Raw genomic sequence first — 22286 nt, 5'->3', positions numbered from 1 at the left:
ACCCTAACTTTAACAGCAATTTAATATTGCCTACTCATTTGCATATGACAGGAAATTAACATGAGTTGATACCTACTGCAGTGAAGATACAGGTAACGTTCCACTAGGGCTAGAACTATTTAAAAATGAAACAATTAATTTGCAAAAGAAAATCACTGTTGTTTCTCCTTAATATCTGAGTATATTTTGAAGCCAATATTCACAAAACTACAATTGTTCAATTGATGCAACTCAGTAATTTTTATTGCAACTGGAAGACAATACATCACAGAAACTTTATGGTAGGTTTTGGGAAAGTGTTATTTACAATAATAATTGATGAAATAGTTTGTCTTTGGCAATATGATTACACATCAAGAAAATGTAAAATGCAAGTATGCCTCTAAATCAACATTTTCATATTTCCTAAAGATCAGCTGATTGCACTTGCCTTCGGACTGCTCATTTAGGTAAACACAAATACAACTTAACATCACTGTTCATTCCCCATCACAGTTCGTATTTTAATATTGATGAAATTGGCAGTTTCAGACGCCAAGTACAGGAAAAAAAATTGGCTTATCACTGTACTAAATTAACTTATTGGCCAGTTAAGGTCCTGTGACCCTTAAGCATCGATATTAAATCTCTCGGTCTTTTGATTGCTTTATCACTTTTTCTGTAAAACAAAATATTTCAGAAATTACAGATCAGAGTATAAAAAAATGTACAAGTCCATAATGCTTTTCATACACACACAAGTCATTCCCCCCAACATTTTACATCATGGCAGTTTTAAGTAGTGAGTGTGAATGATGCAGGCATGGAACTGGTTATCAGATACAGGTATTACTTTCAGTTGTTGAAAAATCCCACACACATACTCAAGAAATGTACAATGCTCTCTTAACTTAAAAATGTACTGAAGTTTAATGTCATCTGAATGAAAAAAGAAAGTCTTGGGATTTTAGGCCACAGTAAACAAAAGAGAAAGAATCCCACTTCTAGATGATGGCCATCATAGAGCACAACGCGTCATTTTAGCACAAGTTGTCATTTATCCCTTAAACCCTCAGACAATGAGCTCCTGTAACTGCTGGCCTGATCCAAAGCTCAATGAAATTAACTGAAAATGAAAAGTGAAACAAAAAAAAGCCTTCCATTGACTGTGAGAGGCTGTTACATCAGGTCATTTTCCCCCTCTTTGCAAAAAGGAAATGTGATACAGTAGAAAAACCATTACATAGCTTCAGATAAATATTCCTTGTTTCAATGTTAAAACGAAAACAAAACCCAAGCTCCCAAAACCAGGAAAGGCTACTTATTAGAACAACTCAAAGTGACCTTTAGATCATTTCTGGTTTTAAATGTACACCAGCAAAATACAGCACCATAGACACATTAGGTTGAGACTTCTTTTTGGTCAGTGAAGCTAGTACTTGTTGGCTGAACTGTGGAAGAATCGTAAGGTCATATACATGATAAAGCAACCCAGCTGACAAGTCTCTGCTTAATTCAAGAATAACCAGTACTAAAAATAAAAATGCAAAAATAAAAAACCCTAATAAACCACCATCAATTAATACTTTCTAAATAAAAGGGGGTTAACAGATGAATTCACAAATGTATGCAGATTTATACAGAACACCGAATGTTGTGTGTAAATCCTTATAAACTCCAGCTTAAAACAGAAACACACAAATGTATAGTTCGACTTACACATTCCATTTCAAAGGAAAAGAGACATCATTACAACTCGGTAACTGTGCTAACTGCAATATAAACCAAACAGAAAGTCAGAGTTTGGCAGATAACTAAGAAGAGGGTTATCACTTAGGTTATATAGCAAAGTGTTGATGTATATTACATAGAGTAGTATAAATAATAAAAAAGTATTATTTAAATTAGATCACAGTGCTGCATTATGTGCATAACAGTGTTTGATATATTACTGGAGGGCTGTGAAGAACACTAAAACTTAACTGGTCAGACAGTCAACACTGATACTCTGTTACAATCAAGAGGATGTATGGTTCAAATGCTCTTTTGGTGGCAAAGTCAAGAAAAAGTTTTAAAACGTTTCCTACAAGGCATGCCAATGAGCTCTTGAGGCAGCAGCGGCATGCCTGAAGGAACCTGTCTGCATTCTCCATGAAGTGAAGTAAGTCGCATTGCCTCTGAAATTGTAAATGCGCGCTCTCTGTAGTTTTCTTCTAATCCTGGAGTATGGGAGAGGAATGTTTCAGAAAATGCCTAGGGCCAGATCAAAGGAAAAATGGCAATAATACTAAAATAGTAGATTTTCAAGAGCACTTGGGTGTCCATAGCTCCACTGACTGCAATGGAGATGAGACACCTGGAGGTTCTAGAAAATCTCAGACCACATCTATCTACACCTTTAGATACAGAAATACGTCAAGAAAATTCAGGGCCTCAATGATCTGGGAGCCAATATCAATTGTGGCTGCCAAGAAAATAGGACAAAGTATTGTTTTGGTCATTTTATCCACGGTGCTGTTTGGCATACAATTTGGGATTTCGTTCTTTGCTCAAGTTCGTTGACATCCCACTACCTCACTCCAGTGAAGAATGCAGCCCACAGGGTTTCCTTGTATCTTTTGCAAAGGTAGACAGCAATTCAGTTGAACACTGGGAGCTGATGCACCTCCTTTGGGACTCCTTTTTCCCATTTTAAGGTAAGACAGGAGTCGGCCTATGGACATCAACTGAATTACCAGTGAGAATACAGTCACAGGCTAGTTCTGTAGTCCTAAACAGCACGTCTCATCACTCTGCAAAACTCTGGTGACCTCGACAAAACTACTGCTGGTTTTGCCAGGAAAAGATCAGCATCAGATTGCTTTCAGAAACAGCTACAGATGATGCATTAAAGCTGTTGAAGACCTGTGCTTGAGTTTCTAAATGCAGGCAAAATCTGCATCAAAATGACTTCTCAGTAGAACATCCACCTGCTTGCAGCATGCAAGCACGAATGGCAGATTTCACCTCCCTGCAGACTCCAGTGAAATCTGCTCGTGGCATTAGCTCTGGCCTGCAAGAGCCCCTTGCTGCAGAAGGCATATTCCCAAGGAACGCGTGGTGAAGTCTGAGCGACCCTTAAAACGCATGCCTGTGTGAAACCTGCCACTAAACACTTGCTGACCTACTGGGATTCCCCGAGCCCCCACCTGTTTTGGAGAACCATGAATTTGGCAATACTGATAGGATGAGGAAAATCGAAAGTTCGAGATTCTATGACTTCTCACCTAAAAATGGCTTAGTAAGGAAAGCAAACAAGCAAAACCAAACCACCTCATGTCTGGCAAGGGAGAGAGTTCGTAATACAGTGCAATTACCACTCAGTTTTTGGCATGACTTGGTGAAAGGAGAGACAACTGGATTGAGAGGCTGACCACGCACTTCTTTTGGGGGAAAAAAAGTTTCAATTCCTCTTAAATAAGAGAACTTTTCTGATGGAGCATTATTACCAATTCTGACAAAGCTGCCATTGTCAGCCAGGCACAAAAACATTTTAAAAGGCGACTCAAATATTTTATACAACTCCAAATTATGTACTTCTCATCAATAGTTAGAGGAAGGGTCGGTAGGGATGAGTTGTTTCAAACTCCAGAAATCATCTGTTGATGGCATCAGCGCTCAGCCAAACTGCTGGTTCCTGAACAAAACTGTGTAAATTCCTACTGAACACCACCTCCTCAGCAGATCAGACTAGGAACAACACATTTTACATGAAAATAGATGTTTGCCAACGTTTTAAGTTTACCAGCAAGTATATAAAGGAGGTGTTGAAGTTGTAGATAGACTATATATGTGTATATATATAAAAATAACCTGCCTAATTAGGTATTTATGCAAAATGACCATTTTCTAAGATAATACTAGAGGTAATTATATATCTAGCCACCAAGAGTCCACATTAATGTATGGTAGGTGTACAGCAGATACTGATCTCACCTGCACTGCAATCAGTGAGGTTTCTCTGAATTAGTGTTGTGTGTGACTGGGCAGGAGCTGGCCACCAGCACACCACCACATCGCTTTCTCTGGAGGAAAGAAATGGGTGAGCTCCGTTTTGAATGTATTTTCTGCCACTGAATTTGAGTTTTAAATGTGGCTTTTTGATAAATACTAGAGGAGCTCCTCGATGGAACAACTTACGCACTGAGTGAAGGTGGTGGCAAGCTGGAACTGTGCTGTCTGTATTTCCAGTGACTCTCCCAAAGTCCGTAACAGAAAGAACCGAGCTGACTGACCCAGTGCAATCACACTGGGAGGGCTCTGGCCAGAGGGAAGGATATGGCTCATTCATCTCTGTGCTACCTGGCCGACAGAAAGCTTCCCGTTTTCCCCAACTTTATCTCAAGGGCTGTTGGCAGTCAATGGATTTAGTATCTACGTACTCCAGCTTTAGCTTATGCTGGCCATCAGCCCTGGGACCAGCAAAGGGGAGCACACAGCTGCTCCTTCCACCGTCCTTGGCTCTCTCCTTCCTGATCTGCATAGCTGGCAGTTGTGCTGGGCTCCAGCAGCTGTCAGGCAGCTCCTGGATCCGGGGACACAGGGGTGAGATGGTAGGAGAGGCACAACATTGTGTGCTGCCCCCAGCACGGTCCTGTTCTTCACATTACAAAATGTTCGTGGAGCACAGGAAGGCTGGCAGGCCCAGCCCAGCCTGCCTTCAGTCCTCCCACTTCTAACTGCACATACAGCAAGTGCAGTTTTTATTTCAGCCCACGGAGTGGGAAGTCAGACCCTTCTCTAGCTCACTCTCCATAAACCAGCTCCACCTTGGTGATGCTGCTGCCTGGAACAGCCGTCAGGGCTGTAAATCTGTGTTCTCTTACAGGAGCAGACCATTTCGTTCTGTTAAGTGGTAGGGTTTTTCAGTCCCTGGGATTTTCTTTTTGCCTCTAGGATATTCTACATGAGGAATTTTTCATGCCAAACTGACGAATCCAGGTGAGAGACTGCATTATTTATTTCACAGCTTCCCTCGGCTGTAGGGGGTCTCCAATCTAACAGTCGTCATGTCAGGAGAGGAGCACTATACCTGAATCACACCCTCTGTAGCACTGGTTTTTCTCGGGACACCTCAGTAAGGCTCTTGACTAACATCATTTTCTCATGGCAAATTAGCAAAGCTATTTTCTTATCTACTTATTCCTGAATCAAATCAGCGAGTTTTCCTCAATTAATCTCCCATTATTCTCTTGATTCTGTCATACACACTCACTACTAAACTTGCCCTCAGATTATTGCGTCATGTTACACATGTACAGACGAAGAAAGGACACACTTTTAACTTTTTTTTTCTTTTTTTTCTTTTTTTTTTTTTTAAACAGAAGTAGGGAGAGGGGGGCTGAATGTGCAGACAAGGCAGTATAATTCAACCATCCAAGCCCTACCAGAGCATGAAGATTTTATTTTTTAATATTGCAGAGTAAGTTCCCCAACAGTCAGTGTTTGTCCCTGAAGAAGGTTAAACCTTAAACACCTGCTTCAAAAAAACCCCAACAACAAAAAAGAACCAAAACAAAAACAAAACAAAACAGAAAACAAAATGAAAAAAAAGAAAAAAAAAATGAAAAAAAATCAAACTCTAAGCCTAAGGGCTTAAAAATTAGAGGCATAGCCTTTTTCTCTATTTTCTATATTTATATGAAAATAATTCATGCTTCATGCTAAATACATTATTTACCTTACAAGAACTTTGTCATCTTTGAATAAAAAAACATTGTTTGCTTTTTGTGTTCCCCCCCTCCCAAAAGGAATCCATGCAATGTGGATCAATTTTTTTCTGCTGGCTACGCTGGTTGAATCTGGAAAACTGCTGTTATTTTTGCACAGACGACTCCTGACTAACATTAACTGCACACTCACTTCTGAGGGCAGTGTTGGAGCTGTTTTGTTGAACTCAATTTCACTGCTCACCAATATGCTGTCTTGTTTTGTGAATTACAGAATAATACTAATGGCAGGTTTTGTAGCTTTTTTCCCCCAGTTAGATCAAGTATTTGATCCACAGAAAAAGATTTGGATTTATTTCCTTCCTTAATATAGCTGTGATTTCTTAGACTTGATTGCTTTTCACTCAGGCAGTTTAGAAGACTTAGCTTGTTTTTCTCTATCACTATTATTTTTTGCACGCAGTGCCGATTTTCAGGCTTATGGCTTTTTGAGTATTTAATTTCATATAGAAGACATAATTCAATGCTTAGTGATGCTATTGACAGTGCCCCTCCATTTCTTCTCATCGTTTCACTGAAACCCATTGCATACATTGTTTCACTTTCCCCAAACTAAGGTTACCAGTCTTCCCATTCTGAGCCACGTATAGTACATGAAGCACTACAAGTGCATTACGGTATGTGCAGCTGCCACCAGTGGCTGTCCAAAGACTTCTATGGCACAGTATCCGAGTGCCTCTAGATGGTTCTTGGTTTGGTGTTGAGAAGTACGTGCCTCCTCTTTCCCCCAGATCTCTTTATTCACATTCACTTATAACCCAATTGTAAGGCCATTAAAAAAAAATTCTTAAGGGCCAGGCCTGAATGACTACTAAATTATGCACATCTCTTCTAGTGTAAAAGGGATTTCCAAGTGCCCAATTTTACTCCCATCACAATAATGTTGATGTCACTGCGTATTCAACCATGCATTTTTTTGACAAGCCGGAGAAAGCAATGGCAATTTTGGCTTTTTGTTGTTGTTAACTTTTTGTCTTCAGGTAATGAAAAGCTTTTGTAAATTAGCTGAGTGTCAGTATGAGTTCTATGGCTTCAATCTCCTTTAAAAGTAAAAATCTTAAGGGTCCAAAAAAAAAATAATAAACAAAACCAAAGGAAAGAAAGAAAAAAAAACAAAACCAAAAACAAATAGAAAGAAAAAAAAGGAAAAAATTGCTGATATTGCCACAAATCATTAGAATTCACCTGACGTGCTGAAACAAAACTTTGTAAGTTCAAACAAATCATTGATTTGTTCTAATTTTTTGTGGTTTCCTTTTGCTCTTTCTGCCCCTTTGCCGTCCGATTGGTGATGTTGTTCAAACAGGATCGAATTCCTGCTAAATGCAGGAGGGATCCTGCCGCTTCTTTCATCTCCTCATCGTCACTCTCAGGGGGCTTTTCCGTACGTCTCTTTTTAAGAGGCAGTGTGTCACTTGGTACTTTTTTCGCCTTCATTAAATGTTGCCTTTTCTTGTGCTGGGATGCATACCCACTGTCAGCTAAAGAATCCTTGGTCTCCTTCCGATTTTGCTTTTTGTCCTCCTCTTCTGTTTCACTATGGCTCTCGTGGCTCTGGAAGCTAACTTCACTTCCTTCACTGCTGTCTTGGCTACCTTTAGTTGCAAATTCATACTGGTCATCAGCAGAGGAAGAGGAAACGGAGTCACTAGCAGGTGATGTGCTCCTGTGGTTGGAAGATTTGGCACTGCTGTAGTTGTGATCCTCCTTCGGGTCACCGCTAACAACTGGAGAGCCACACGACTGTTCGCTTTCTGTCCGCATCCGGCAGTTTGTTATCCCATTCCTGTAACAACAAATGGAAGCGGTCTTAAAAACCACACGGAAGTAATCCTGCTTCAGAGCAAAAGATACTGGGGTAAAACCAACTGACAGAGAATTATGACCATCAAAGTAGCGTCCATGCAGGCCACTTTCAGAGCCTGACTTTTTACATACTCCAGTTGCTTGAGGATTGGACTCTACACATGTAACAAGGCAAGAGAAAGGCAGCAGCAGTACAAGAGGTAGGAGCAAGGAGGATGGCCACAATAAGCAATGACTAAACAGTCCTGCTGAGTTAAAAAAAAAAAAAATATTGAAAAAAAAAAACACCAAACCAAAAACATTGTTTTATCTACTAGTTATTAAACAAGCTCTGATGAGTTGCATCTTCTTCCCTCTACCCTTTTCATGTAAAATTAAGCTACCAATAATGTGGAAGAGACACCACCTTTCTGGTGTACTGCTTTTGCCTCCTCTCAGAGACTTCCTCAGCTCTCCAGCACAGCAAATGTTTCAGCTAGAATTAGCGCGGCTCCCAGACAGACTTTTCCTGACAGTGTGCACCCAAGTACAGCACTCAGGTAGTAACACAGACATGTTTCTGACTGAGATCACTTTACTGATGATCTTAAAAACGATATAATATTAAGATACTAGCTGTCAACAAAATATTATGATGTGCTTAAAACAGATAGTAGAAAAAAATCTGGGTTTTCTCTAGAAGTTGTCGTTTTCCACTTGGGTTTTATGGCACTCAGCGCTGCAGGAACTACCGCAGCACAATATATTTTAAAACTAATAGTGTCCCCTTCTGCACTGAAAATATTAGAGCATTGCCACTGACTTCACAGTACAGAACTCAATGGCTGAAAGGCTGTTGCAGAAGGGACTGACCCTGTACAGTGCTTAACTCCTACCAAAAAATGAGAGGAGGATGCTCATCACTGAGTAAAGGCATCCTCACTGCCCCTGACAGCTCACTAGCCTTGAACCCCTCATTCAATAAAAAGAAAAATACCAAAAACCAAGAAAGACTGTTGCCTGTTAAACTATCACATGATAAACTGCTTCAAAATCTGGTCCTACCGCCTCCATGCTATCACCACAGTGCCTTCACACATTTACAGCTGTGTTGGATAAGAACCTTTTCTTAAATGCACGCTGAACACAGGTATTTATTTGGAGGAATGGCACAGTGGCAAGCCCAGAGTATTACTGTGCCTCTACTTAAAACATGAGCAAGTGCTTTAGGGTTCAGGGGGTGGACCTCGGGTCTGGTTTCTTTACAGAAGAAACAGCAGAGTATTATCCATTTCAGAAAGGTAAGGCTGAAAGGTGGGAAATATAAGAATGGTAGGTAATCCACAGCTCCCAGTCAGTTCAGTGCTCTTGTCTGTGGAGCTTACTGAAATAAGAAAGAGGCTTTTGAGAAGCAGTGACAGGACAATGCTAAAAGGCAGTGCATTAATCAGTCACTCCAAATGTTCTTATTTACAGTATTTTCAAATAAATGTATATAATGCAAGGGCTGGTTATTAGCAAAGAAAGCCTCTTGCCAACCTCTTCTGCTCAATAAAATTATTTTCCCCTAGATTTTCAAGTAGCTTTATGATCCATAAATTATATACAGAACCCAGAAGGAATACACAAAGCTCCTTCAATTATTAATAACTAAATGCAATGTCATTCATGATTGTGCAGCAAGCCAGCTGCATTTACTCTGTGATGGTTTGCCACTGCAGGGGTTGTCATTAGAGGATGCCAAATGCTTAAAAGAAGAAATCATCCGTACTAAACTAGTTGTAAGGTGAATTTATAACCAGCTCCTTAAGATCAGTCATTACGAAAAAGCATGTGATGCATTTTAAGTGACAGATTCTTCATTTTTAGGGTAAATTTACATTTAAAGATGTTCAAAATTATCATAAATTAGCATAAAATTAAAGTGACTTGATTTTACTAGGCATCTAATAGTCAGAGCAATGCGGCTCAATAAAAATCACATGCCACTGATTTTCCATACAAAACCACCAATAAATTCCTGCTCCAAGGGAACAAACACAGGACAGAACAGGTAGGAACTCAAATGGGATTCTTACTGACTCGGTTATGAGTGAATGAGACTTCTGAAAGATGGGATTTAAATCAAGATGCCCATTTTCATGTGATTGAATCTACCCCTGTTTGTTCCCAGAGAGGATCAATAAAAGGAAAGCAACAGTTCCATGAAGCAGAGAAACCACGTGCCAAAAGGCCTCTCTGGTTTGTCCCCTCTTGAGTCTTCAGTGTTTGCTTTTCCATAAAGGGGCTATAATTTGGATTCAAAAGCTCTGCCCAAGGGACTTACTCCAGATCCCAATCCTTTCAGAAAAGCACAAAAACAGAATGAAAAGGCCTGGGGATTACAGAAGCAATGTCCTGGGGGAAGGTGTAGTACTATGGGGTTAGGATCCCACAGAGAGTGACTGCAAAGAGGTATGATGGCAAAGAAAGACAGAAAGGTGAAAAAAAAAAACAACAAAAAACACAAATGTAATCACTTAAAAAATGGGAGGAAATAGGAAATACCAATACACTTCAAAGGAAAGGGAACTATGGTGGAACTGGTCAGGAAATGGACAGCATTCGCATCTCAGAAAATTCTTTGTTTTTCACTTACATTTTGAAAGATTTCCAACCAGTTCTGCTTGGGGAAATAAAAAAAGGAAGAGAAAGCAGGTCAAGGAGAGAATTAGCAAAGGATATCCACAGAAATGAAAATGAGTTATACAGGGTTTTAGGATATACATCAGGTCAAAATTCATGTAGCCTGGAATTAATCTGATAGGCAATAGCTCAAGCATAAGATATGAAGAATTAGTTGTAATTGATATTACTACATAAATAAGAGTTGAATAAAATAATACCTAAACCATTCATGTTGCACATATGCTTTCTGAGACATTCTAAAGCTTTATATCACTCTTACACAGTTACACACTCACTAACAAATTAATCTTGTGATCTACAAAGTTCAACGTACAACATCAGTGGACAGAACTCCCCTGTGTTTCGGGGAATATATTTTGGCCAGCTAAATCTACTATTGCTCATAATTCTGGTTGTAATTCTAACTTTATCACTACAGTAATAGTGATAAACAATAGATTAACTATCTAGCAATAATAGATTTTTAAAACCGGCAACTGCTCTGATGCTTGGATTATCTTTAAATTACACAGGGGAAGATAAAGCATTTAAAGTTCTGTGCTTAGTATAACAGAGAGGGAAAAAATATTTAAATACCTTACTTCCCATTTTCTAGTTCAGCACTTCATTTCAAAATTCTCAGAAACTGACATTTTCAAATATTTTAAAGCAGTGGCTTCCTCTGTCAGGAAAGGCCATGGGACAGTCACTAGAGCTTTTCATCCTATACACATGGACTATTTTATTTGCTTGACGGACCTCAACCACAGTTATACAACCAAAAGTACCAAGCACAGCTTCTTTTAAAAATATTTCAATTTGGCTGTAGCAAAATTACACAACCCTCAAGCACTTCAGGGATAAGTTTGGCCTTTGGAAAGCCTGACTCCATTCCCACTGTTAATTGATAAGAGTTCTGTTACTAATTTCATCAGGAGCCAGACAGAGCCCACAGGAGCTGGATCTCAAGTTAGCAATGAAGCAGTTTCCTTTGCCTTTTGAAGGGGTTTTCCTCAGGATTAGACAGGAATAAGTCTCCATCCTTCTGCCAAGGGCAGACATATATTCCTTAAATTTCTCTACTGTCTTTAAAAGAAGATATGTAACCACGTTCTGCTTGCAAAATGGCAAGAAGTTTTGCTGGAAAATACTTACTGTATTCCACACCAGAGACAGGTACCTTCCCCTTGATGAGCAAAACAAACCTATGTAGAGTTTAAGTACCAGCTTAACTACCTCCAGTCCTTCTGGATGACAAATATTGTATACACGTAGGTGACAGTTTTGGAAACAATCAGTTAAAAGATACGAAGAAAGCAATACCGTGTGGTACTGTAAGTGTGGTTTACACATTTTGATAGGTTCCAGGTTTGCTAAAACTGTAAAGCACTCTTTTACTGTATAGGTAATGTAATTCCAAAGGAAAATTCAGGAAAGTGAGAAGTTTTAGATATAGGTAGTTGAACTCTTATTTAAAAATACTACACAGGAGCAGATAGGCTGATGAGCTAGCACATGGAAGATAATTGATGCTCACTTGCTGCATGATGAGATTCTGGTTATTGAGTCAAAAGTCAACAAGCTGGTTACACTACTGATAGAAGCTCTTAGAGAGATACTTTACAGCATAATCCTATGCAAAGGACCGCAACAAATATGAGTCATGAGCTGTTAGCAGAAAGAACACTTTGTCAATATCAACAGCAAATCTGAAGTTCAGACAAATGCAGTGCTCTTCTCTTGCAGGAAAAATAATTGTCAGACAGTACTTTTGTCCTTTACTTACTAAAAAAAACTCTTCAGCTGCCAAGGATCCTACTTATTACAGGTGAAAAGGGGAATGCAACGCAACAAGGGTGACTTGGGGCTTGTTAAGCTGATCACACCAGTAATAAACAAGAACATGAAGACTATACAGGTAAGAATTTATGAAAGAAAGCATCTACCAGTTCTTTTACCTAAGCTAAAGTAAACATTCATAAATAATGACAGTATGTAATTCTACTTACGCTTTAGCATCTATGCTGCACATGTTACTTATGTTTGGTTTATTTAATCACTGTTTGAATGGCTGACTTGAGGGAGAAAAAAAATAATCAAAAATAAAGCCAGCAGGAGGAACAAAGTCACCATAATGGATGCCAGGCCTGAGCTAATTGCCCTATAAATTTGAAGTTAAAATAATCATAACTAACAATCTTGCCTCATCAAATAAAGTTGGGCACAAAACCCATTCTTGTCACACACCAATGATGAGGAGCTACAGAGGAACTGCAGCATTAATGGTAAAAAAAGAACAGATATTTTAAAACCCAGTTATGCTGAAGGAGATGAGGCTTGTTAGTGTTGTATTTTTGCGTGTTGTGGGTTGTTTGTTTTTTTCCTTCTCCAAACTAAAGCAAGTGCAGTAGCTCTACCTGTGTGGATGCACTTGCTTTCCCTAGGAAGAGGGAACATATAGTCTTGGAAACTTAAACAGGAGTTTTTTTTCACTTAGGGAAATTCCCTGGGAAATTGTGCTTGCAATTTGAAGGTAACTGTGCAATTCCTTCAGAAGCTAGAAATATTTTGTGAGGAAAGAGAATTTAAAAACAAAAAAATCCCAATAATTTCCCACTAATTTTTATTTTTAACCTGTATTAATTTAAATAATTGAGTTTTCCTAACAAACACTAGTGAAAGCAATTTAACCTGTTACCTAGGCATAAGTGGCACGTAAAAAAGTTTTGTCTAAGTTTTCAACTAGCCTGAAACATACCTTGCATTCATCCTGGTGAATTATTACCTAAAAAAAACCCAAATAGTTAAGCAAAGATGGTCAATACTATTCTCCAACCTGAATTTTCTGACTGTATCAACAAAGACAATGCCAAGTTCAGCCACAGCATCTTTACTAGGACTGTCCCAAAACCTAATGGTTTTACCTGCTCCTTAAGATTTCCCACCAAGGTAGCTGTGAACTCTGCTTGCCTCTTTCCTACCTGCATCTCACGTGAATTTGCTGGCTAGTGCTGTGGGATGGGGTTGTCATTCGGCCTTCCCATCAGAACAGGCTGTTGAACAGACCATGAAGCCCTGTGCACCAGGACGAGCGACAAGCTGTCCATACAGTACTGCAGCTCCAAAAGTAAAAAGAAATCCGTGGGAGCTAAAAGCATCCGCTTTCCTCAGCTATATAATTCAGTGGGAAAAGCATAATTAGGGCAGAACACTGCCAACAGGTTAGGAATTAAGAATTCAGACCCAACCCGGACACCCTGGGAGTCCATCTGAACAATGTTCAACAGCCTCTGTAGCACAGCGAACATTCAGGGCAGAGGAAAAGAAAAAAAGGCCTATTACAGAAATATTACCAAGGATATTTTGTAAAACATCTTTTGCAGACTACCCTGGACCGAATAACAAGGCCTATGCCACACAGCTGGTGAGGTTCTCTGTGGAGAGAAACTCCACCAACTGCACCTCGGTGGGTCTGCCCGCTTCAGGCAGACACAGGCATGAACCACTCGTGCACTGGGGAAAACCAAAGAACACTGTAAACGTCATGGTGAGAGGCTTCCTGCTGACTGCTCTGAAATCACAGAGCAAAGAGCTCTTCCAAGCTCGTGCTCTTCCACAGGGTCGGTGTAACTGGTAACGCCCGACTAATTTGGAATTATATAGATAAAGCTTCTTGCATCTTGCCACAATGCACACTGCAGATGCATTGGCCATTTTGATAGAGACTACACCTACTGAAGTGTCTACAGAAGTCCTCCTAAGTAAACATCTAAAGGGTATTTTCTGATTTTACATTGAAGAGCAAAAGCTCACCTTTGAAGCACAGCCAACTCCTTGTTGCACGGAAGGCACTGCTGGTTTTGCTGACTTTCACTGGATACCTTTTTAACTCAGTATTTTATTTTCTACATATTCAGACTATCACTGCATTTGCTTTTAGATTCACTCAGGGAACTGGATAGGGATATGGTCTGCCAAAAATATCTATGATGGATCTCATGTAAGAGACATGCTACACGCTGTGCAGCTTTGAAGCGTTATTTTCCCCTGCTGTCTTCGGGTGGGTCTTAGACTTGTCAGCCACAACATGGAAAGTATGGATGATAAACAAGCTAAAAGTGGTGGGAATAAAGTAAATAAAAAGCTACTGTCAAAACACATCCAATTATGCTCTGCTGTGGAGATTTAACACCAGAGGATGATTTCAAAGTAAAAAACAGTGTGGGATGCCTTTTCCATTTGTAGATTAGTTTGGAACGGAAGGTCTATTTGTGCAATTTAAGCCAAATGCACTACAACATAATGATGCTCTCCTCAATTGCTGTTCTTTCTTCGTGGAAATGGGTGGATTTGTTGTTTTTAAATACTTTTCAGTAGTTTTTTTAAATTCATCCTACTTATATTCACTGTATTTTATTTTATATATAGAAGATAACATAATTGCACGTAATTACATAGGAACAACAACACATCAATACATCGTGCAGGAACAAGGTGTGCTAATACATTGTCACACTGTTGAAAAGAATAGCACAGTAAACCTTCCACCTAATGCGAGCTAACATAACAGAAATCACTGATTTCAACAACTTAGTTCTGTGTTGTGGCTTCCCTTCTGAATAACAGAATACCACCTAATTATAGCTGCAAGTCTAACCTAAGACCAACCTTTTTGTTACTTTATTTTGACAGTACGAGCAGTCTGTGCAACAGGATAACGTACTGCAAGTTATTTGCACAGTCTGTTGATAACAAATCTTTCAGCTGGCTGCACAGACATTTATGTTTCACTTTGCTGCATTCTTCAGCATGTGACATGGACCTGAACTGTAAGTGCAAGCAGTGGGCAGTGTAACAGAACTAACATGCTAGGCCTGCAGAGGGGAATTGAGAGGGTTCATCAGTACAGAGAAATACAGAAACTTTTATGTCTGCAGAGACTCAGCAGCAGCAGTATCAGAGTATGTCCTAGGGCACTAAAGGGAAAAAAGTAGCACAAAAAAAAAAAGTTTATACAGTCCCCAAAATGTGAGGAACTCCAGTGATGGTACAGAAAACAGCATCTCCTTCAGGGAGGGAGCTGGCAGACTCCACATGCACCACACTACTTGCTTTAGTTACCTAACTGCCAGCAAGGAAAGAAAAAACACATGACCAGACAGCACACGTAGATACAGACACTGTGCAACGAGTGTCTGAAAATGTTCTCAGGCATTTCTGTTTCACAGCTTATATGAAAATTAACAGGAAAGTGGTGGTCTGTGGTCTGGCCTGGTTTTTGACAGAAACTAGTGGTTTGCCTGACAACCACGGAAGAGGCTGGGTACTAAATAACTCTAGGATCCTAAACATTTCCCAAAGCACTGAATGCATTAGGTGAAAAAGGGGAAAATAAATGCTGTATCTGTGAATGGTCCAGGCAATCCTATACAGCAAGAGACTTCAAAAGCATGGACTGCAGTTTGCAGACAGGCTCTCGCAAGCAAACAGTATTTCCCCAGTCTGGGGAACAGCAAGCCCAAAGACCATTAAGACATTGAGGAAATAAACACAAAATGAAATAAACCCCTTAGACAGCAAGGAAGGGCCAACAGAACACCAGCACCTTCGAGAAGAAACAGCAACTTCTACAATACGTACAGTAATAAAGAAAACCAGTAAGAGGTTTAATTTGATATGCAAGGATCCGCTACCAAGGGAATGCTAGAGGCCCCCTAAGTCAAAACGAAAACCACATCATTTTAGGCCTTTCACTTAGGACACCAGAGGAACTCTCCAATACCCATTTGAATAAAATCTTGTAAAGAAGCTGTCTGGCTCTTCCTGAGTATACAGGCTGAGGGACATAATTTCTGCAGATAACTGGAACAAGAGCCTGCACCACCCCTGGTGAAAGCTGGAAGGGGAAACTGACCTGAACATGCCTGAAAATGCCCCCTGCCAGCCTGACTGGAGCATCTCCCTCTGTGCAGGGATGACAGCTCTGTGTGAGCAGAACTCCTACTCCTACTGCAACAGAGGAAGGCTGCATGGACACTGCGATAAACTCCCTCTGCCATACATGATAAGCAGAAGTTGTATGGATTTTCATGAGATGCCATGAAAGCTCAACAGGACAGGGCCCATTTAGCTCTGTGTATTTGAGGAGAGGAGCAAGCACAAATAAACAGGATCTCATTTTTACAACAACAGGTAACAGAAGTATTCAGTTTTGAGAAGCCAGAATGATGGTCTAAAAGGTACTGTGCATCCAGGCTGACCTTCCTAGAGAAATTCTGAATTTTGATATCCCCAGCAGGCACAATATAAAACTGCCTTCTGAACTTGCTCTACTGCAGAGAGCCCCCTAATTTCTCAAAGTGCATGTTTTTTTCCAAGAATTAGGAGAGGGGATATTGCAGGAGCCCTTAAATATGAGCAGACATCATGCAGACTAGCAATATATTCATAGCAAGCTATTTCTAATACTGCCTAAGGCTGAAGAAGAGAATAAAAAGAATTAGAAATATGTCTGCATTAACAAATTATAAATGCTTTTCTCTGAAACAGGGCAAGAAGCACATAAGCAAGGGAGGTGTAAAATCCCTTATTTCCTGAATTTACATTAGGAAGTAGCTGGCAAAGATCCTGTCCTACCTGCTGGAAAAAAAATAACGAGTCCTCTGAAAATGCATAAAAATTAACATAAAAGTTATATACAGCCTCACAGCAGCACAGCAGTTTCGGGATGTCTACATAGAAGGAAGCTTCTGAGTGGCCTGGAAGGAAGAGCAGACCTATCTCCATCCTAAGTCAACCCTGCTTACAAAACAGTCTCCTCTGCTTAAGCAACAGCCCTAAGCTGGAAATGCAGATAAGCTCAAGAGAGAATATTCAGACCACTATGTCCTCCATTTAGCTTGGACACTTCATAAATATAAATATATAAATACATATATATAGAGAGAGAATTAATGATCCAATAGTCCCAGAGCAGTGCAATCCCCACTGGAGCAGAATGCAAGTCCTGGCCAAAGCCAGCGGCAAAGCTGGTGAAGGGGGTTGACCTCCACTGCTAGCAAGGCCAGACTGTGGAAAAGCGAGACGGAAACAAACTGCAGACTTCTGGAGGATGACCCTCGGGGCTGCGTCCCTACAGCGCAGCAAATGTTAAAAACATTTGAAACAGCTGCCACCAAAAATCTGGATTTTATTCCAATTAGTGTCTTCCCCTCTATGCATTTTTAAGCATCAAGATTACATGAATGTCATAGGTTCTCTCTCTCTCTCAATTTATTGCATGTAAAAACTATCCAAAGGGCTAGACGCTAATTCTAAAAAGGGATAAAAACTAAAGTGCAAATGGGAAAAAATCCCAAGCAAATAATGATGGAGTAAGTAGCTATCAAGCTACTTTATTTCACTGCTCTGCAGCCACTTGCTGAGATCAGAGGCTGCAACTGGAACAGCCCAGCAAAGCAGGGGCAGCGCTGATTTAGAAACCCCACCCAGAACACCCAACTGCTTGAGCTGAAATGGCTTTTACTGATTCTGAGGGCTGTGAAAGAGAAGAGCACTGGCAGCACACTTGATCAAATTTATCTCTGTTGTGACTGACTGCAAATGGAGCTACACCGAAGGCAAATTGTTCTTGCAACAAGAAACCATCACGGCTTTAAGTAAAGCAAAGCACTGATGCACAGTTCTTATTACCATCACTAGATGTCCCTTACTGCCCTGCTTTCTGAAAAAAGTTGAGGATCTTCAGACAACATTTTACCCTTGAATGTTGCAGTATAACCTTGAAATAGAATCTGTAATGAAAGAAACCACCTCACGAAGACCTACATTAATAACAAAATGACAGCTATATGTTTAGATATCTTTCAGAAATTGCTTTAATATTACTGATATGCTTCTCTCTCATATTTAATCCTTGGAAAAGGTTCAGGAAATTGTCTTTAAAAAAGTGGCAGAGGTGGGGGGAGCAGGAAAACACATCTGCACTTAGAAAAACAGGTCACCCAAGGAGCTTCTCACCATAAACTGCTTGCAATTTGCTAGTGAAAACAAAACTATGCTTTTTATAAGCCACTACGCAACAGACAGATACGCTATGACTATCCTGCAAAGAATGATAAACCACACATTTTAGATGGCAAAGGTTTTTTTCATTTATAATCTCCAAAGCATTAGCAAGCAGTAAAGTTTCTACTGATGTGAGCTTACATATACTTTTACGTTTTCTGCAAAATACTAATATATTTCACAAGGATATCACAATGAACGACTCTTACCTTACTGCAACAGCCATGCTTCCTATAGGGTTGATTGGCAATGGCCTGGCTCCAGGAAATATTCCTCTACTCAGAACTCGAGCTCCATTTTGTATCACTCCTGGAGGAACTAAGAAGAAAAAAAAAAAAAAAAAAAGAACATTTTTCCTTTTAAAGGAAATGTCAGAAAAGCATGTGTGCAAAATGTGGAAGTTAAGCTTTTCAAATAATTGAGAAAACATTACAGAAGTAATACACCTTGTGTAGTACTCTGCTTACCTTTTACCTTCTCAGTCTCAACTCTCATGAATGCCATTCTATTTTCAATGCTATTTTCATGGCAACAAGTTTAACAGCAACCAGTGGTAACGTGGCTTGTAGAAGCCACTGCCTGACCTAGCTGCTGCTGACCATTCCTTGTACAACTGAATCACTGGATTTATAATCACAGTTCTGCTGGGAAGGTATGTGCTTGGAGTCAAAACCAGCTATGAGCATGGATGCAACTGTTTCATCTACAATAAGAAAGAATGACCCCTCACAGACAAACAGAATAAAAACAATTTACTCGCAAGGACATAAGTCACAGCTTGTTATCATCCTGGCTCACTTTCTGAGCAACAATCTCTTGGCCTCTGTCTCCTGCAAAATAAAATATTAACTACAAATGCAGATTTACAAGGCAAAGAGAAGAGGCTGAAAAGGCATTCGCTCCATACCACTTTTCAGCTCCTCTCTTCTGCACCCAACAACCTCTGTCACCCCACTTGACAGCAGCAAAATGCCCCCAGAACCCAGAGAGAGGGTTCATGGGGACTTTTACCTTGGCTGCATATCAAAAACAGCAGCTCTGCCCAATAAGATTTGAACCAAGGACTGAGTGCTTTGTTTGCATCCAGGCACTTTTCTGTGTCCTCAGCATTTTCTTCCTCCACCCTGGGCTGCAGGACTACTGAACACAGCATTCACCTGTGATTTAGGCACAACACCCTTGGTTTGCACTGCTGTTACGTCCCCGCAGGCTGCAGTGACAACCTCCAACAGCCTCCACCTGAACTTGCTTCTTTAATGTCCACAGATAGACAGTTTGCTCATTTTTTCTTTACCCTCATAATAAGTCAACATTTCTACCATACCCTCCCCTGGTGGGGAGCATCCAAAAAGACAGTGGTTACCATCACTCTGTGTGTCATTTTAAAACATCCAGGTATTATAAAAATACGTATGAGATAAATACAAACCGCATCACCTCACACACAGCTACAGAATTTTACTTTTAAAGGTTGTACTTAAGCAAATTACAGAGACCGGGAAACTCATTCAGCCTAAGAACCAAAGCATATCCAGCTTCAAATGCTGACCCCTAAAACTGTTAGTGTATTCCTAGGCAGAGAAATACAGGCTTAGAAGTACATTATTTTTAAGCTGCTGAGGTACATTGCTATCAACACCAAGCCAGATCCAAGCTCCCCTTCCTGCCATCCTGATGCTCACCTTGCTTCACTCAAGACCACAAAGATTAGTTCTGGGAAAATAATCTTCTTTCTGCTGCTGGTGAGAGCACATCACCCCTAATCAAATCCTGCCACTGCCTGATACCCACCCTTGCATTTGAGCACCTCTTAAGAACAGGTCATTTATATTTAGGTGCTTAAGTACAGCCTAAAATGGCTAAAATTACAGAATCTACTTTATAACAACTAGGGTCAGCTTTCAATGACCAAAATAATTTAAAAATTGCTTTTTACTATTTATACTTCACTGCTGTGTGCATTTTCTTCCAGCACTAGATTATGAGAAATCGATCGTGGCCATTTCACTCAGGGGACACTACAAGACTTTCAGTGCTCCAATGTTTGGGTTCATAGGTAGTACAGAGGAATGCTAAAAAATTGCTAAAAAATTCAGACTTTGGAGTTTTTATTATATTTGTTTCAACACCATGGCCTTAAGAAGGCCAAAATAACACTGTCATAAAAGCAAAGCACTCTGCTCAAGGATATGGCTAACCAAATGCATAGATAACAGGCAAACTCAAAGCTACAGACAGATAAACCTGCTAAATATCGAAAGATCAATAAAAAGACATAATTTCCAATGGCATGGCTTTTCCATCAGGCTTACAAGAGGGATAGATATCATTTTTCACTATGTAGTAGAGTTTCTCTGTATTTACAAAGCTCCCTTAGAAGAAATGAACCAAGAAATTTGACCTAGAGAGATATGGTAATTTCATCTTTACTCAGATACAAACCATAGAGTTTTATACTGAAATAAAACATTTATGCATAAACACACACAGTCACTTGTCAATTAGTTATGTGTGTTGCTTAAATAAATACACATACACAACTTCAAAGTAAACACGCTGACAATTCTACTCTAAAAAAAGAGCAACAGGCTCCTTGATGCCCAAAGTCTTCTCTCCATAGTTACCCAATTATCTGGTCTGTTGGCAAAGTTAGCTGATGCTTATCTTACCCTGGCTTCTCTCCTGCTCTCTCTTTCTGCCTTACTGACAACTCTGTTGCTTCTTTAAAAAAAAGCCTGTTCACTCTTCTGAATCAATTCTCCCAAAATCTTGGCTCATTTCCTTCCATCTTGACTTTCTCTGAGTTTCATTCTTCTGCACTGCTATGTATACAAAATACACCGTAACGTTTCATAGCTTGGACTTTCTATATATCAACATCCCCACTCCAACCATTCCTCCATCTTCCACCACCCTTTGCTCTTTGCAGGTTTTTAAGTCATGGTGCTCTACTCAGAAGCATTCTCTTCAAAAGCTTCATGTTTAGAAACATCCTCACCCCAACACACAACCTCTGCCCTTCAGGAATGTACAGATCTCATAGAGAAGAAGGAAGAGAAGAAGGAAGAAGGAAGAGAAGAGACGAGACGTAGAAGTTTGCTATCCTATGAAATTAACCCCAAAGAGACACCTTGACTGCCCAGTACCTGTATTCCACCTATGAAATTCACTTCAATTGTGCCTGGTCTGTTCAGCTTGCCACCACTCATTCAAAGACTTCAATTAGTGCCAAAAGAAGCCTTCATTTTTCTCTGAAATACGCCACAGCTCTGTATATTGAAATCAACACTCAGAATCCAGTAACTATTTCAGCTTGCAACAGCAGTGGTTTTGGAACTCATTTCTCTTTTTGTTTGCCAACGCAACAGTACCACTACATGGGTAGTTAAGCCATGCAGACAGAAATACAGGAAGGTTGTACACAAGGGATCAGCTGAAGGACACTGGATGTGGCAGTGTATCCTTTCTGTAAACATCTGGAACCAGCATGAGAAAAACACAGCTTACTGGTAAATGAGCTCCTGTAGCATCATAACCTCACATGAAAAGCAGTGGTGATCAAAATAACTCAGTGGTAAACGTCATTAATTTCTACATCATGCACACAGCCAGTGTGCCACTGTAAGACTGACACCTATTCATCACGCATCTCTACTTACAAACTAGCATCTCAAGCAGCATTGATACCCATCCCTCCCCAGATGACAGTAACTGATTTATATTACAATTTTTGATCTATAAACTGCTAATGTGCATGTTATCCGCGGTACCTAGATCCTATCCCTGCCTTTGTGCAGGCTGTATGAAGGTGGTTACTGATTATCCAATGAACTGTTTTCCAGCGTTGGTACCTTTGAAGGTTTGTGGATTATTTACTGGAAAAGATGTGGTACTTTTATTCCAAAGATACAGTTGTGCCTTTCCAGCTTTAATTAAGTTTGGAAGCCATACTTTGAGGTTAGGTGTTTATACTTTAGATTGAAGATTCAAGGTGTGGAGGTAAAATAATTTAACCTGAAC

General features: G+C 40.0%; 1 protein-coding gene across 8 annotated transcripts in view; it reads right to left on the bottom strand.

The window, feature by feature from the left end:
- Window positions 1-213: 213 nt before the first annotated feature.
- Window positions 214-22286, bottom strand: part of FOXN3 (forkhead box N3) — a 197085-nt gene continuing 175012 nt past the window's right edge. For 5 of the 8 annotated variants that reach the window (XM_027459039.3, XM_038179125.2, XM_038179126.2 and 2 more), the window contains 3 exons: window positions 18476-18584; window positions 10171-10194; window positions 214-7533 (listed from right to left, as the gene is read on the bottom strand). In XM_027459039.3, the coding sequence (XP_027314840.1) occupies window positions 6984-7533; window positions 10171-10194; window positions 18476-18584 (683 nt within the window). In that variant the 3' untranslated portion in view covers window positions 214-6983. The remainder of the gene's footprint in view (window positions 7534-10170; window positions 10195-18475; window positions 18585-22286) is intronic. The other 3 variants (XM_038179127.2, XM_038179128.2, XM_038179130.2) reach the window with 1 other exon arrangement.

The sequence above is a fragment of the Anas platyrhynchos genome, chromosome 5, assembly GCF_047663525.1.
Source record: "Anas platyrhynchos isolate ZD024472 breed Pekin duck chromosome 5, IASCAAS_PekinDuck_T2T, whole genome shotgun sequence".
Classification (NCBI taxonomy): domain Eukaryota; kingdom Metazoa; phylum Chordata; class Aves; order Anseriformes; family Anatidae; genus Anas; species Anas platyrhynchos.
The sequence above is the reverse complement of the archived record's forward strand: the minus strand, read 5'-3'. Positions and strand labels throughout refer to the sequence as shown.